General features: G+C 35.0%; 1 protein-coding gene across 3 annotated transcripts in view; it reads left to right on the forward strand.

Annotated features, from left to right (window-relative positions):
* Window positions 1-18108, forward strand: part of LOC123715885 (phosphofurin acidic cluster sorting protein 1) — a 68347-nt gene that overhangs the window by 42351 nt on the left and 7888 nt on the right. The window contains exons 2-17 of one of the 3 annotated variants that reach the window (XM_045671231.1): window positions 3550-3774; window positions 7423-7516; window positions 8433-8592; window positions 9237-9376; window positions 10080-10199; window positions 10694-10819; window positions 11468-11621; window positions 12396-12473; window positions 13325-13452; window positions 13840-13992; window positions 14152-14348; window positions 14692-14828; window positions 15688-15832; window positions 16336-16450; window positions 16611-16763; window positions 17819-17969. In XM_045671231.1, the coding sequence (XP_045527187.1) occupies window positions 3550-3774; window positions 7423-7516; window positions 8433-8592; window positions 9237-9376; window positions 10080-10199; window positions 10694-10819; window positions 11468-11621; window positions 12396-12473; window positions 13325-13452; window positions 13840-13992; window positions 14152-14348; window positions 14692-14828; window positions 15688-15832; window positions 16336-16450; window positions 16611-16763; window positions 17819-17969 (2276 nt within the window). The remainder of the gene's footprint in view (window positions 1-3549; window positions 3775-7422; window positions 7517-8432; window positions 8593-9236; window positions 9377-10079; window positions 10200-10693; window positions 10820-11467; window positions 11622-12395; window positions 12474-13324; window positions 13453-13839; window positions 13993-14151; window positions 14349-14691; window positions 14829-15687; window positions 15833-16335; window positions 16451-16610; window positions 16764-17818; window positions 17970-18108) is intronic. The other 2 variants (XM_045671232.1, XM_045671233.1) reach the window with 2 other exon arrangements.

The raw sequence follows: 18108 nt of genomic DNA on the forward strand, positions 1-18108 counted from the left end.
ACGAAAACATCGGCCTGCCTTAGACCCAAAAAGTCGCCGGCGTGCATCACGCACAGAAGACTGATCACCTCTTTGCCTATTAGATTAACAAATGATCATGAAACAGATACAGAAATCTGAGGCTCCGACCTAAAAAAGTTGTACGACCGTCTAGGCTCTGAGCTTAAGAGTAACCTCCACGAAAACATTTCCTTAAGAAAGTGCAGCGCTAACCACGTCTCCTGAACTTTCTCTTAGACGAGTTTCAATCGTATTTTGTTTAAACACTTATGTTTATTTCAATTTTCACATTTTAGATGGAATATTTTGTAAAATATCTCATAGATTTAGTACTATGTATGATGTGGTAAACTTTAATAAATAAATAAAAATCCCGCAGCACACAACTCACGAGGGTAGAGTAGAGGGAGAGGTACTCTTTGTGTTGCTGAAGTTGCAAGGGTCATAAATACATAATTATTAGGAAATAATTAACACAGCGAGGTTTCTGAAACGTCTCGGCGAATGGAGTTGCTGAAAATGTCCACCGAGTCAATAAATGAAAACACTTAATAATTTTCAACTTCACTTAACAACTTTAGAAACTAAGGCCACCGAGAGATATTCAAGTGATCGTATATGGCCAGATCTGAGAAGTTCAAAGGGTTGAGTGCCCCTTAGGCTTATAGACTTTAGCCGTCATTTTCGGTTTTATTTTTGCCCTAGTGCCCTACAATCTCCGACAAATATGATAAGTTTCACATTTCTTAATACGAAAAATGTTTTGGCTGATTATGCAAACTCAGACTTGCGTGGTATAAAATCTCTACTGGAAGTTTTGTGATAGGCTTTAGGTATTGTCGGTGCCACGGAAGGAGACTGTTACGTGATGACATTTAAGAGCGTGCGCCTTTAGTTTAATACTAACTTTCAAAGTTTAGTTAGTTTTATAACTTATATATTAAATTTAGTAAATAAGAGCAGTGTTGTGCCTAGTGGCTTCAGCGTACGACTCTCATCCCTCAGGTCGTAGCTTCAATCCCCGGCTGTGCACCAATGGATATTCTTTCTATTTGCACACACATATTTTTTCTATTTAACATTAGCTCGAACGGTGAAGGAAAAACATTGCGAAGAAACCGGCTTGCCTTAGTGGGTCAGAGTAGTAAGAGAGTGAGTAAGAGTCGACGGCGTGCGTCATGCACAGAAGGCTGATCACCTACTTGTCTATTAGATTAACAAATGATCATGAAACAGATACAGAAATCTGAGGCCCAGGCCTAAAAAGGTTGTAGCGCCATTGATTTATTTAAATAAATTGATAGCAATTATATCTGTGTTTATTGATGATTTTCTATGCTGGTAAGTGTACTTTCACGTAGAAAGTGTCTAGACCATTGCACTTTCTAACTTGTACTTAGTTGGAGCTTTTTGCTGCCTACTTTTCTATTTGATATTAAACGATAATATTTTACAGGAAGTTGTCGAAGGACCTTTTGATTTTTCTTTTGGCCTTATAAACCTCACCGGCGCGGCGGAGCGAATTGAAACATTATTTCACTATTAGAGTCCTATATTATCCCTAATGAACATTGGCATTAGTACATTATTAAAGAAGTTAGGAATCTCTATGAAAGCTCCGATAAAGTAACCCAAGAATTTAAAAAAAAAAACAGAAAAACGCCTATATCGTACGCTGCGGAAACTTGACAATAGAACAAAGTGATGTACTATAAAGATTGTTCTACTACAATTTCTGCGATGCTGTGTGTCGCACTATTACATATTTAGAAATAAATATCCAGCCGTGAGTTATGTAACCCAACTTCAGTTATGTTTAATATAAATATTTTATGTAATAGTTAGAAGCGTAAACCAAATGAAATATAAAAGTTAATATTGAGCCCGTTAGTTTTTACCATACTTATAAATTTGTATTTTAATATTCTCGTTTACGATAATGTGCCATAAGTGTCATTTAGATTTATGAACCCTAAGACAAACCAAGTTTGTTTTTGTTTGCGTCGCAACACCTCTACCCCTAATTTTATGTTAGTTATAAGCTCATATTTTAAACCATTATTACCTTCAAACAAAGAGTTTTAGTTAAACATCTCCATACAAAAAACTGCCACAGAACTTAATTCGTTTTGCATTATACATTAAATTTGTCAGCTTAAATGTCAGGTTTAATTAGAATCAAAAGTTACATAACCATCGTCCAAAAATATTTTCCTCTCCTTGTTGGAAGAAGCGGCCTGTTATATAAGCTGTACTTACAGGGTCTTTAACGTAATCACAGGTCCCTTTGTAGCATGAATATCCGATAATTGCTCGGACACCGCATTAATTATTAGCGCTATATACTCTTGTCTCTTGTAACTACATTTGCGGTAAGTAGATATCTCATAGATAACACATGTTTATATGTTTTATTGATACAATGGGCTTTTTTCATGTACTCTAGAGAAGCTTTTTTAATCTAGTAAAGCGTCACCTGGGGTCCTTGCACCACTCTTAGGCTCATAGTTTGAGGTTCGTTGCTTTGTGAAATGAGATTACTTTTTGATTACTGATTTTACTTTTATTCGATATAATTTATCTAATTAAGACGATAATTCGAGTATTACTTTAACAAAATACACACACATATTAATTTAATGAATTTTTCAATGATTTGCATTCTCATCATCCCGGGGACACTTCGTTGAGAAATATTGCAAATGCAACTTTTTATCTTTTATTCTGCATCTGACAGCAACGATTTTAATTTCAATCGTTTTAATTATGTAACAATATTTTTATTTATATATTAAAAATTTAATAGTCTTCATTAAAAATAAAGAGTATTCAATACATATTTTTACAAATGCATTACTGACTATATTTTATTAGTTGCGTTTGATGCAATAAAAAAATAGCCATCAACGTGGATATATCACACCTCTCAACTCTTGGACTCTACGAGAATTTCTTCTTTTGCCAGTAGTCACTAATCAAGGAACTCCTTAGAATTATGATATGGAATGAAATAGGACAAATTTATAAACACAGTCCTGGTTTTTAAAAGATTTTTTTGCGCTCAACTAAAACGTTTACCGTAGCGGCAATATGCAAATGTTCTGGATTGAATCGTTATTGGATTCGGCTCAGTGATGCACGGACATGAACGTGAGCCATTGCTTACTTCACAAACAGACTGTTTGATTAGTCGCTACCAATGCTTACTTCACAGACAGTGTTTGCGTGCCACGATATTTTCGACTTTTTTTGTTTACAATTTCAATTATAGTATTTCTCTATTAGGCCGTAGACTAAAAGTGATTACGAAATATGTATCTGTCTTTTGAAAGAGGTTATCAGACTATATATATATTACCAAAATTACATAAAAATTTTTATTTTTTATTTATACTTTACCATAATATACATAATTATACAAACAAAAAGTAAGTAGGTTACATAAGTTATGAGGCAACAGGCGGCCTTATCGCTAACAAGCGATTTCTTCCAGGCAACCATTATTTACTAAAGGTATATCCTAATATGACAGATACATTATAATTTCAGGTTGTGCACCCTACGCGTAACTCGCCTTAGAGTATGCGGCGCACTCGGCGAGGCTGGCGGCGGGGCTGCGGCTGGTGGAGCTGGTGCAGTAACGCTGGCGGCTCGGATGCACAGCAGCAAGCGCACACTTCGCTCTAACGATATCATCGTACCTCCAATGGATGTCGAGCTGGATCTTTGCTTCTCCCTGCAGTACCCGCACTTTGTTAAACGTGATGGCAACAGGTTAGTACTAGCGAAGTCGTGGATTTGAATTTCGGAAATATTTGCTCTCTATGAAATTTAAGATTTTTCTAGTGCTCGATAAGATTGTGTCCAAATTGTCAAAACCTTAAAGAACTAGTTGAGATGTATTATGACAATATTCGCGCTTTTATTATAGTGTCAAGTCTGTTATTTATGTTGGCATGAAAGTAAAATATACTCAATTTATAATCGTTGGATATAAATTCACTGAGTCATCGTGTCAGATGTAGAATTCCATTGAAAAGTTAATGGACCAAATTAAATATTTAAAACATTATTTTGAGGATCAGATTATTATTATTAAAAACATACCAATGAGGATATATTGATAGCCAAAATGATATTCTAACTACGTATTACAAGAAATAAATACATAAATCTTTGGTTTTTTTTAAACTACAGAGTTGCGAAACGAGGTACATTGTAAACATTCCTATATTAATTAATATCTCTAAATTCTGTGCTTTTAATAACTAATAGTGAGTTAACTAAATAGTATATGTAAACAGGATATTTCCTTATATCTTTCTTCATAGAATTTTAGTGACTTGTTTAACCGTGAAATTGGCCTTCAAACGTGACCCCTTTTAGTTTGTACTTGGCTTTATGGCCGCTCTGCTCTTTTATGTTTATTGATATTACCTTTAAATAGTTTTGGTTTATATTTGTATGCCGCATATATCTTCGCAACTGCTGCGTCAATGCCTCATCTCTTTGAAAATATATTTCGTTATAATGGGTGTCGAGATTTTCGAATGAAAGGTATGAACTGGACCGGATTTTTTAACTATTTTACGGCTGTTAATAGGAAAATATTGTTTCAATACAATTTAATGAATAACAATTGAAAATTGAGTAATTTTTTTTGTGCGAGATAATATAGCTTCCAACCATTATTGTTACGAGCTAGGGGATCGGATAGAATATGCCGTAGACCTCTTCAATGGTTTATTTTTAAATAAATCAGTAAGAAATTTATAAACACAAATTACTCGCAGAAATTCACTAATTACACACACAAAATACCGTCACTGATTACTTTAATTATGTGCACTTCACACAGTACTTTATCACTTGTGGTCATTTTTTTCACATTTAACTCTTCGGTGTTTATCTCTGGCTCGCTTATATATCCCTGGGAATAATCTTAAACGATGTTCGAGAACTCTCCAGGCAGAATTGCTACTGAATAGCGATTGCACAATTCTAGAACGTCCGCTTTGTCTTTTTCGCACATTGCTCCTACCTTGTCGTACGGCGTTCTAGAGGGCTCAGTCTAGCTTCGAGAAGGTTCCCATCTTCCCTCTCTTTCGCGTAACATTCCGTCCTTGTTCCACACCTAGACATTTCGGTCTAGAATATTTCTTCATCAAAGGGATATAATTAGGCCTGAAAATGGGTGTTGTGGTGGGGCTTCACTACCTTCTCAAGAATCTTGATACACTTTTGGCGATGTTTTAATATCTTTTTCATAAAAGTATGGCTCAGTCATTCCTTCACAGCTGATACCCCACCAAACCATCACTGAAGTCGGATTGTGCCCACGTTGCACTCTGTCGACTTATTGGAAAGCTTCCTTAGAGCTATGAGCTTAATAACGGTTATATTGTTTGTTAAAATGTTGTTCAATTGCAAAAAAAATCTCATCCGTAAACACAATTTTTGTGTTACCTCACTTTGCGTACCGCTTCAGTAGTTGTCTCCGTTTTACCACCCTATTCTTTTTCAAAATAGCAGTTAAGAAATGACTCAAGTCCTAAATGATATTTTTAAATACGCGACATGGTTCTAGGTCTCTCCCGAGATAGAATCTTTTGCTTTCGGATATTATTTCTTCGAATTCTGTCATTTACTGCTTTGAACACCTTTTTCGTACGAACACTACGTGGACGGCCAGATCTTTTTCTGTCACAAACAGAGGAGGTCTCGTTGTACCTATTAATAGACTGGTACACAAATATTTGACTAATACCAAGCGTATGGAGAGTTAAAAATTACATTAAGGCTAGGCTAAGGCTAGTAGGCTCCATACCTACTTGTGTAATGCAATCACAGCGATTGGGTTCTCTTTATCACCACACTCCATTTTAATATCGCAAAATATTTTACAATATATTGGCGCCTATATGTGAAATATCAATGAACGATCATATAAAAATGCAGATTCCTAATTCAAATGTAATATTTTGTTAATTTTCAATTGTAACAATATTTTTGGCCAGACTAAGTACGAGTACATGATTAGATTTCAAGTTGTTTTCCTATTTGTTCGAATAATAAACATAGTCAACAAACCACAAAGGTTTAAACTGTTCAGGATATTAGGCTCTGTTCCAAGTTTCCGTGCAGAAATGAGCGTTATCAGGCTTGGAAATCCAATAATTTCGAATCTCCTATTCCGAATACTGATCTAGTCGAATGTAAGTTGTTTTTGTATTATTTTCAAAATCAATTATTATAGAATGAGGTACTTCACATTTTTGATTACTCCCAATTGAGAAACTATCAGATAAAAGCACGCCAGGTGATTAAAAAATAAATAGCTATAAGAAATTTTAAAACGAAAAAGGAAGTTCCTGTTATCATAAACAGGTGACGATAATATATTTCTTTACAAACATGTTTGTCGTCTAAGCCGTAGAAGCCGTCAGGTCCGTACTTAGAAGAAGCATTAAATTTGAGTAATATTTTCCTTCTGCAGTAACCGAGCTTAGTAATGAGCGTCCTGTCGTTCCCGACTTCCATTTTATATTATGTTTTATTGCCGTTGGGCGCGTCGTAAAATTTAAAGTAATACGGCCCGAGTCGAATATCTGCCATGAGCCATCTATGTTTCTGAGATTTACACCGTATATAGCTATTTTTGGGATTCTTATTAACTGAACATGGTTGAAACAATAACTTTTGTATACGATTTGAATACAAAATAATTAACTTTTAACAAAAGACGATATGTCGTCGCGTGTCTATGATTAGACTAAAGGTTATTTTGCGGGATTGCCAATTGCTTATCTCAACTAATCGAAACACGCAATCGTATTATATTTTATGAATACACCTTACGCAGTGTTGGAGACCTAATACTTAGTTACACATTTCACTCACTGACTCACTAACATGCACCCAAACACTCACTACAGTTGAAAGAACAAAAATAGTATTGTCTTTGGCTTTTTGGTATTGTCGTCTGAAAAATTTAAATTTAAAATTATCTAAATAATTATAAGTTTATAATAATACAAATAGCTTTAATCCGGTTAAAAAAATGGTTTTCAGAACAAAAATAATTTTAAAAAGTATGTAATTAAATTACATAATTAACTAAACTAAAAGGAATTTACTATTAAGGAACTCTGACACAAGTTTTTTAAATAAATGGGTTCTCAAATCTTACAAAATGTAATGAATTGTCGTCAAATTAATAAACAAACATATTATATATATATATATATATATATATATATATATATATATATATATATATATATATATATATATATATATTTCTTTTTTTTTAATTATATTTAGTATTGTATTCTTACCGCCTCCCTATACCTATAGTTATATATGTATATAGAAAGATGTTACTATCGTTTGTAAAACTTTAAATGTAATATTTCGTTCCAGGTTGCAAATTATGTTACAGCGTCGCAAGAAGTACAAAAACCGCACGATACTGGGCTACAAAACACTCGCTGAAGGTGTTATTAGGATGGATCAGGTATCTATTATGATTCCTTGCTTCGATGTCATGAGGAGCATGTTGTAATTGCTACTCCTCACAAGCATCTTGTAAAACAAAACAGATAGTTTCTTAACAGTTCTACCCATACAACCTACGCCGTTGAGAATTGATTTTTATTGTAATTTTTTTTATTTTTTGATGACGTTCTCAAGTGTTAATAATGTAACGTATATGAATAAATTTAAAATAAAACAATGGCGCTACAACCTTTTTAGGTCTTGACCTCAGATTTCTGTATCTGTTTCATGATTATTTGTTAAACTAATAGGCAAGTAGGTGATCAGCCTTCTGTGTTTGACGCACGCCCTCGACTTTTTGGGTCTAAGGCAAGCCGGTTTTCTCACGATGTTTTCCTTCACCGTTCAAGCTAATGTTAAATGCGCACATAGAAAGAAAATTCATTGGTGCACAGCCGGAAATCGAACCCACGACCTCAGGGGATGAGAGTCGCACTCTGAAGCCACTAGGCCAACACTGCTCTATATGAATAAATTATATTACATAAATATTCTAACATCATTCGGAAGAGTTGCGAGAGCACTTCTTGGCTTAGTAAACATACATATTCTATATAAAAATAGGGTCCTAACGGGTTGTTGTTTATATATAGACTTAATATGCCTATATTAGATCGTTTATAAAATGTTTTTAAACTATGGTGTACGTCAGAGCAAGGAATTCCGCTTAATAAATCCAACCTCGTAACCAAGATGGTTTGGGCGATTAGTGAATCATCCAATTGAAAGTAGTTAGAACTAAAAATATATTACATTCATCCTGGTAAATAATTCTCGATTACTCCTAACAAGTTGTGGAAATTCTGTAATATTATCTGAATGATATTTCAAAATTATTATAGACTTGTTATAAGAAATTTCATTTACGTTAACAGGTACTTCAGCGTTCTATGGACATGGAGCTGGAGTTAACCAGTGTGGGAGGTAAAGTGGGTGCGCCAGCTGGGCAGCCAGTGGCAAGACTGACCATCACCGGCTTGGCTTCTACGCCCGTCGATCATGACACTAAGAATAACAACACTTTACTTATTACAGGTAATTTAAACTGACATCATTTCTTAATACCGTTCAGTAAGTTGACCATAAGTTCAATGGTATATTGTCTCCTTCATCTGATTAATCCGATTTTTTCTCTTTGAAATTTTTTACTTCGAAATTTAAAGTGAGCTGAATTTTTTATAACAACACAACCAACAATGGCAATAAAATAGTATTAGAACGGTGGGTTGTCAAAACTATTCTCTACGGACATCGTAAAGTTAGGTCCAATTGAGTTGATTATTGGATATGATTTTAGAATCAGTTTCAGATAATTTACTAGTGACTATAGGACCTAAACAATATGATATTTTAACTGTGCTAAAAAAAACAAATGAAACACTCATAATTTCCGCCAAAACGCTAGGCAAGATTGCGTCACAGGCCCTATGACAAACCATGTATCCAAAATGTAAACAAACGGCAAGTTTTTTACGTGTTAATTATAATTCTTAAATAACACAAATACTTAGAAAATATTAGATGGGCGAAGATATATAATTTTTTAATGACCTTTTTTGTAGCACGTCTAATAATCATGGATTTTCATGTCAAATAGACTACCTTCTAAAGTTAGAAAGTGGAGTTTTAGCATAATTTGCATTCAATAAACCCGTTAAAATATTATCACCTGATTTCAGAACGAGGCTACTCTGATGAAGAGGAGGAAGGCGAGTTTAGTTCGGTGGAAGAGGCTGATGAGATGACATATGGTGCACCAGCTCGGAGACGACCGCACAGGCAAATCGAGTTCAACAAGGCCGACTTTAGTTACACCAAGGTAAAACTAACTAAAGGCAAAAAATCTCAGCCGGTTTACATATTTTTAGCAAGCTATAAACTTCATTATACTCTAAATATAATGAAGGTAATATAAAAGTTAAAGGATAAATAGAATTTATGTAGCGTTATATAAAGCCTTTTTTATACAGTAGACAACTAATATAATATATAAATAACCAAGAAAGTTCTGATTTTGATGGAAAAATAATCATAAGATTACAATTCATTATATAAAATAGTACCATTTCTTATGGCTGGGAAGAAAGTATATAGCAATATAAAATTGCTTATGCATGCATATAGCTGTAGCTTTGCCTTATTATTATTGTATTTAAAACTAGATATTGACATTATTTCTTCTTAATAAATATAATATAGAATTTTATTCTAAAATATTTATACTTTTAGCATATTTTAATGGAATTGTAATAATTATATTCTCGCTTTTGCAAAACCTGGTTTATAATTAAGAAGGAAGAAAGAGGTGCCATTTTTTTGAACGAGTTTTTCAAAGTAACGAACGCACAGGAATTACTTTAAATCAGACCTCTCGCATCTAAGTAAACCTGTGTTTGGTAACATAATTCATTTAATTTGATTCCATACTCATTCGTGTCTTTAAATTTGGTACAAGCCGTTAAGTAAGGAGGAAAGTTCAATCACAATTGTAAGCCAGGCGAAATAAAATTGCTTGCACGCAGCTGGGGTACATGGACAGAGAGAGACCGAGCTATATCCAATCTAAGGCGCATGAGAGGGACAGCGATAGTGAACTCGAACACGCCCCAAGCAAGCGCAAAGGCAGCCGCGGCAAGCTCGCGGTGAGCCGGCACGGGATAATCAACTTCATTCTCACAGTCTATTGCCTGCGTCTATAGAAGTAGTTTTACTGTAGTACTAGATATTTTCTTTATCTATAACATGTTTCTGTTCTTTTGTACTTTTTTTTAATTATTTGAAATTCTAACACTGTATTGCGTTGTCATTCATCTCGCCTTGACATAACCTTCGCTTCACTAAATGAAAATGATGTAACTCACTATCAGTAACAGTGGCATCGTGATTAGATACGCCTACAAGTAAACAATAAGGATTATGTACGTTATTGTACGGTCTCCCGGTTACTGCTATGGAGGTATTGAGTTTTTAGTATTAAATTAAATATTTGGAGTGGTATTACTAACTTATAATGCTAATTGCGTGTCTATTTACATATGTTTGGACATATTATAGTATCCTTCATGTTGGTGAGATGGTGATGAATCATTGTGAAATATGAATTGATTAGAAAGGTAATATAGCTAATTATTTCCAGCAAAGGAATCTGAAACAGAAATTCGCAGCACTTCTGCGTCGGTTTCGTGTTCCCGAAGAATTGGGTGAGCGTGGGGCGGTGCGAGACAATCACAACGCACAACGGGACATAGATGAACTATTCCAGGTAAATCCTAACGAAACAGACTTGCGTTATCAGTTTACCTTTGTATTATTATCGTTGCATATATCTCGAATCCTGTGTCTATAATGTGCCTTTCTTTGACATTACTACGAGTGCTATAATCCTTAATTCTTCAGCCAATAATTAAACAAAGATGTGTGTATGAAATATATTTCTATATAATAATCAATACCACTAATTTAACTTATATATATCAGGCATTATTATATTACTAAACCCCTAAATTGACTTCTAATTATATATAGTGATTGAACGTTTTACATTTTATTAGGATAGAGTTTTTCTACTATCATAATTTATTATGATGTGTATTACTCGAACGAGCAGTGTTTGCGTAGTTTTGTCCTTCGAACCCGGGCTGTGCCCCAATGGACTTTCGGTCTATGTGCGTTATTAACACTCGCTCGTGAAGAAGAGCATCGAAGAAACCGGCATGACCAAAAAGTCGACGGTGTATGTCAGGCAGAGAAGGCTTGTCTATTAGAAAAACAAATGGTCAGAAACAGATACAGAAATTACGGCGCTTAGACCTAAAAGATTGTAGCGCAAGTGGTTTTTCGAAAGGGATATTAAGGCAAAATCCCAATTGCTTTCTCAGTGCGATCTTAAAGTACAAAGTTGTCTATTCAGGATTTGGATTCTTTATCATGTGGCGAGGGTGACGATTCGGGTCCAGATCAGATGGACACTATCAGCATCGGTTCCACGCCTAAACCCTCGCTTAGACCGTTCTTTAGTAGCTCCAGGAGTCTTGCTAATCAAGACCATCACAGACATTCCAATGGTAAGTGCTGAAGAAATCAATGGCTTATGTAACTTGTGCCATTTGATTTTTAATTATTAGTGGTATAATTTGACATTTAATTGCTTCAAAGTTTGTTTGCAATGTACTGTTTTATGAAGTCCATAAATTATATTGTACGATATGATTTTATTACATTATCTGGCAAATTCAAGCGATTAGAGTTTTACCTATGAAAACTGTATAAGAAGGCTACTAGGCTAGGCATTGTGTGGCTTATTTTTTATATTGCATTTTAATTGTGATAGATAATTTTTTATAGGTGAAATTTTTTATAGCCTAATTTTGTGATGTAACGCTCTGTTTAGTGCATGTTTTGGGTTTGGAGTGGCGGTAACGATTCACTTGTGTTAAAACACCTATATACATTTGCACATACATATAACCAATTGTACATGTGAATTCTTCATTTCATACGTTTGGGGCCGTTCAAGTTCTTCGACCCGAGTTAATAATTCATCTCTTCCACTGATGCTTACATTCATGAGTATTAGGAAAAATATCTTGATTATCCATTAACTTACTTGGGACTACGTGCTACTCGAAAAGCTCCTTTGCGTGAGGTGTACGTATTCAATTTCAATTTCAAAGCTTTTATTTCAACAAGACAATAGAGAAAGAGAAAAGTTTACAAAAATATTTATACGTACACCCCACCACCACCTATTTTGAGGTGTACGTATATGTGCACGTATTCATACGTACATTTGGTGCCCGCCACTTACACTCCCATCGTAAGCGTAATCGCATGCGCAGTGACACGACACGCGAGCCTCGCGTCAGCTGCCGAGTTGCGGCCGCGGAACCGACATCAGCCCACACTCTCATTCACAGGTATTTTCTATTTCTTTGCAACAATTTTGAATTTTTGAAACTATTAATTTTATTTAGCTGCTGATTATGATGTCACCCCTTCGTACCATCACGTTTAACTGTTAGAATCTGTAAATTAGGCATAATAATTTAATCATATAACAAGAAACTCTTTCGGATATTTTTGTTGTACCTACAATTTCTTTTACGATGTATTTATGTACAAGCTTTTTGTTTTGTTTCATTGTTCTTATGTCGCTTTCAATAAGGTCGCAGAACTGTTACTAAATTTCCATCTTCAAATGAACCCAGTTTTAATTAATTGCAGAATTTAAATTTTATAATTCACATAAACCGTCTACAAAGGAAAATGAATACTATCAATATTCCGGTCAAGTGTCTTTCCATCGTTAAAATATTTGAATTGTTAATTAACCATCTGTTTTATTGGAACAAAAGCCATATTGTAAATATAAACGTCACTAGAGTATTGCATAATACTGTTTTCGTGACATAAAGCATTTAACATTTACAAGGCCTAAATTGATAATATCAAAACATAAACATTGTGCTTGATGCGTTAAAGCAGGACTTTAGGACTTCATGTAACTGAACTGCATTTCTATTTATGCACATAATTTTGTATAATAACAAAAAGACGGTCCTGAGAACGAACATCACGCAAGTAACTATTTTATAAGAATCGCAATAACTGCGTATGTAAGCGAGACTTTCGAAGTACTGTTTGTTTCTACGATAAGCTATTACATAACAGATTTTTATTATGATCTTTTAAACTCTCTTCTCGCGTAAGCGTGCAAATAACGAATTCCAACGTTATTTAAGCTATATATTTTGTATTCGTTATATAGAATCGGAAACAGTCCGTAGCTCAGCCGGGGACGAGCGTGGCAGTGAGGGTAACAGTGATGGAGATGCTACTCTCGATGCACCAGTCTCAGGCGCATCCGTGTCGAGCTCGCCGCCAAATGAGATTAAGGTTAGTTAGATTAACCTTTACACGTTTAAGCGAGTACTTCACAATTAAATAAAATTTAATTAATATAAAACAATATACTTTAAATGAGTATTTATAATATTATTTACGTAAATCGAGGCTTCGAGTGCTTTCCAGATATGGTGTCCAGCGAGGGCCAGCGTCTGTTGTGTTCTATGCAGTTATTTGAACCTACTTTTATATTTTGTCATTTTCGCCCGCATTCATTCATTGCTTTCAAATTTACATTATTCCTCGTACATACTTTGCTATCACAAAAACATTAACGTTATCAATATTAGTGTATAAATTATTTTTAATAATTACTTTGCTTTTTTTTTTTCAAGACACAATTCATGATGTAATATTTTTTTATATATTCGTTTGCAGGAGGACAAGCGTTCACGCCTTTTTCGTAGTGCTACTAGCGGTGGTAACTTGACTCCGGCCTCTGGAGCCAGGAAGAAAAATTCTCTAGTTATTGGCACTGAACGACCTTTGTCTGCGCACGATTTGCCCGCCTTGAGTCCGACAGCACTAGAGGTAATCTTTAAATCTTATCTTAATTTAATGATTTAGCGTAATCTTTGAAGGCGTTTACAAACAATATAACTTTAGTAAACAATTCTCAATGCTTTGTATTCAATAAGATCAGCTACATTTTATTTTAGTAAAATGTTTGTAATGTTTTTTTTTATATAGCCACGTCGTACAATGGCCGAGCAAGTAAGCCGAGTGTTAGGTGAAGAGGGCCCTTTACCAGAGTGTGTAGCAGTGGCCCATGGGTCTCTTGCGCGTTCTTTGCAAGCCCTTGCTATACCTACTGTTGTGGCCCCTCCGGGAGTTGTACCGGATGCAAGGCCTCTATTACAGGCAGTACTTGCTAGAGCTACTAAACAGTAAGATTTTTGTTATACGTCCATAATGAAACTAGAACGTGGATTTTATCATCTTAGGCTATCTTTAGTATATTTTTTTTGTTATATGTAATTTATGTAAATAAACAAATAAATATTATACCAACCTAAAAAGCGACAGACAGAAATAATTTTGAGTTACACGGTCATATTATAACACGATGTAGTGGTTAAGACAGTTTTATTATGAGGAGCGATACTCGCGTCACAGGAAAGTGAGGTTTGAAATTCTTTGCGTTTGGTTGATTTAGACATCGGTTTTGCATGAAATTATTTATGTGTGTCTAAATACGTTGTTTATATAACGGTCTGATAAATCTAAAAGGGGCAGTCGTCGCGTGTTGCGTATCTGCGTGTGTGGCGGAGAAGCAGCGGCAGCGGGTGCGTTACGAGCGCACGCAGAGCTCGCCGCAAGACGACCGCATGACGCCCCGCCCATAAGATACTACGTTATACCTGTTGGTTAGTTCAAATCTTTTCTACATAATAAACAAGGATAACGTCTTTAAGTGGTAATTTTATAAACGATAAATGCTGTAATAATTTCCTTTAATAATAATTTCTTTCTTTCTAAGTACTGCCAATGGGCAGAAGCAAGCTTCTCCATATAAAACTACCATTTGGAAAGGACAACTTACGTTTTTTTTTTAAAATATAAATATTATATTATATTATATTACCCTGTAATTTTGACTTTCAAAGGTGCCTTTTTAATAGGCCTATTTGAAATAAATGATTTGACTTGACTTGACTTTTTATTTGTTTAAGCAACGAGTTGAGTTACATTTTATTAGATGCCTTAAGTTAAGCCGCTGATCTCCTATTAAATTTGACATCACAGTGTCTTTGAATGACGATAGATGCTATGTTAATAAGCATCAGATTATAAGAAAAAAACTGTGCGACAGATATCGATTCACCTAGAGAAGAACAAGGTGTCTATATACAGAATTAAAAAAGTACTCGCCAGTCTTAACTTTTTATATAAAAAATTACGGCGCGTATGTAGCTAAATAACGACTAGTATTTTGGATAAAGAAACATTGGGCGATAATGATTTGATTTTTTATTCCGATATGCACGGTGGTAAAGTGGCTTATACGCTTACTTACTTTGTAAGTTTGTGACTGGGTCACATGAAAACGATAAAATCTGATTGTTACAACGCAGATATGTCGGTCACCAAATATGGTAAATTTGTCTTAGCAATTTCCCTCGGTCGTATAGGTTCACATAGGTATTATGCCTAGAGCGACCCCTTAGGTCACTTTAGAACCCAAGACCCGTTACAGAAACTTGAGCGGGCTAAAATATTTTTTAGGTCAATGCACGGTGGCTCGCTACCTGTCAGCTGCAGACCCGGCGTACGCGGCATTGTTCGCGAACGAAACGTGGGCGGGGCTTTGCGATCGCGCGCCGGACGCACACATGCCTGATATAGCTGAGATGTCTTCCAGAATCGCTAGGTATGATTTCTTATCTTAATCTAAAGTGTTTTATATTTACACTTATTTAAATGATATTGTAATCACTAATTCACTAATTTCAACATTATTTTTGCGTGTTGTTCCCACGAGAATGTAATTGCGTGATCCTTTTCACCATGCCTCCTGCTGATAGACGACAAATCTTGTTTTTAATTTATTTTATTAGCTAGGTTGCAGCTCCTTACAAACGTTGTGTAATACAAAAAAAAATTAGCGATTAAAAAGAATGGCGGAGAGTTTATTGTCAGTTCTTCTTTTCCGTTGTAAGCCCTCGATTTGAGAACTGGCAGTAAATGTAGAATTAGGAGCATTTCATATACATTTCTGTTTTTGACGTTCATAAGTGTACATTGTGTTACCTATATGAATAAATGATTTTGAATTAAATAAGCCGTCTTTACAAACTTCACAATAAAGAAAGATCGAGCGAAATAGCTTTGACTTTGCTGAACTCCGATTTTCGGTACTTTTTGCTGTTTCAGGTATTTGAACAGCATCGGCCCAGTGAATAACATCCCAATTGGCGAAGCAATGATCGCGTACAGAGACAAATCTGCTGATGAAGACTCTAGTCAGACGTTTGTTCCTTTCATAGCGGTGAGTTTTAATAGTCTATTTCAATGTAAATAATTTTCAATAAATATATGAAATATATTTTGTATATGGCAATGCCATGGCAATAATAAAATTTTAATCACATAAATCGAAATCAATCATCTGTTTTTAAATTCGTACTCAAATATTAATTCCTCCTCAGGAAGTCCGTGTAGGTTGGTCAGAGACGTGCGGTACATCGTTAGAGGGAGAAGAGGGCTCCCCTCCCGCTCGCCCTTCGCCCCCTGCGACTCCTGCGCCTGATCCCCTGCCACCTGCACATGACCCGCTTGAGTTGCAACTGGACTATTGGCTGGTAAGGGTTATGGTCACAGTAAACATTTTTATAGAGCAGTGTTGGCCTAGTGGCGTGCGACTCTCATCCCTAAGGTCGTAAGTTCGATCCCCGGCTGTAAACCAATGTATTTTCTTTCTATGTGCGCATTTAACATTATCTCGAACAGTGAAGGAAAACCGGTTGCCTTAGACCCAAAATGTCGACTGTGAGTGTCAGGCACAGAAGGCTGATCACCTACTTGCCTATTTCATTTTATTTTAATTTACAAACAATCATGAAACAGATACAAAAATCTGAGGTCCAGACCTGAAAAGGTTGTAGCGCCATTGATTTATTTTTTAATTGAGATGACAACTAATTATTGTCGCTTCGCGAATAAATATTTATCAAGATAGATAAATAAAATTTAAAAAGTTTTTGGCGAATTCACCGCCGTTATTGTATTGCTTTATAAGATATATTCTTTTAAATTCGTACATACATATGTGTGCAGATGAAATGTTCCATATATACGTTATGATCATATATGAAACATTTACTGCGACTGTAGTTCTTATTTCATAGACCTAAACATAATTTTACTACACATTTTAAACAAATAGGTCTCAACATAAATAAATATGTTTTTTGTATTGATTCAGCAGTTATGTTCCAATTGAGTAAAAAGCATTAATTTTAAAACTTTTGGGATGTTTGGAGATGCTTCTTACTAAAGATGTGAGTCGTATAAAGCAGCGATTCCACGTCAGCTCATATTAACCTAAAAAAAAAAACCAAACCACTTATGTAACCGCGTTAGAAGTTATCTTTCTTTGGAGTAACAAGATGAAAATGTTTAAAAAAAAACATATTCTACGTTTGCAGAACAAACTACTCTATCAATCGAAAAAAACTAAAATGTTGACTATAGCTAACTTCAGGGTGTTGGTTTTTTTTTATATAAAATAAAATAAAAAACTTTTTTTTATAGACCAGTCACTGCGCGTGCATCGTAAAAATTTACTCTCATAATTTTACGCTGACGCGCCAAAAGAGATATAACTTCAATAAATACATTTAGTAATAACTTGTAGGTGGGTGGAACCGGGGGTAAAAGCGCTGAGGGTAGTGAGACGAGCGGTGGGGGTAAGGTGACGGTGAAGGCAGCCTTCCGAGCGCTTCTTGTCACAAGACACAACCATCACCTAGCCATCACCTACCTTACAAAGGAAAAAAAACAGAAAAGTACGTATCATTCTAGTCCTCAGTCATCAACTTTTTACAATTCTACATCTTCTATAATGAAAAATTTATCCACGTAATTTACTCTTTATTTTTCATAGCTTAGCGAGAAACGAAACTAATTTAAAATCCATTATGAAAC

Source organism: Pieris brassicae, chromosome 11 (assembly GCF_905147105.1).
Source record: "Pieris brassicae chromosome 11, ilPieBrab1.1, whole genome shotgun sequence".
Classification (NCBI taxonomy): domain Eukaryota; kingdom Metazoa; phylum Arthropoda; class Insecta; order Lepidoptera; family Pieridae; genus Pieris; species Pieris brassicae.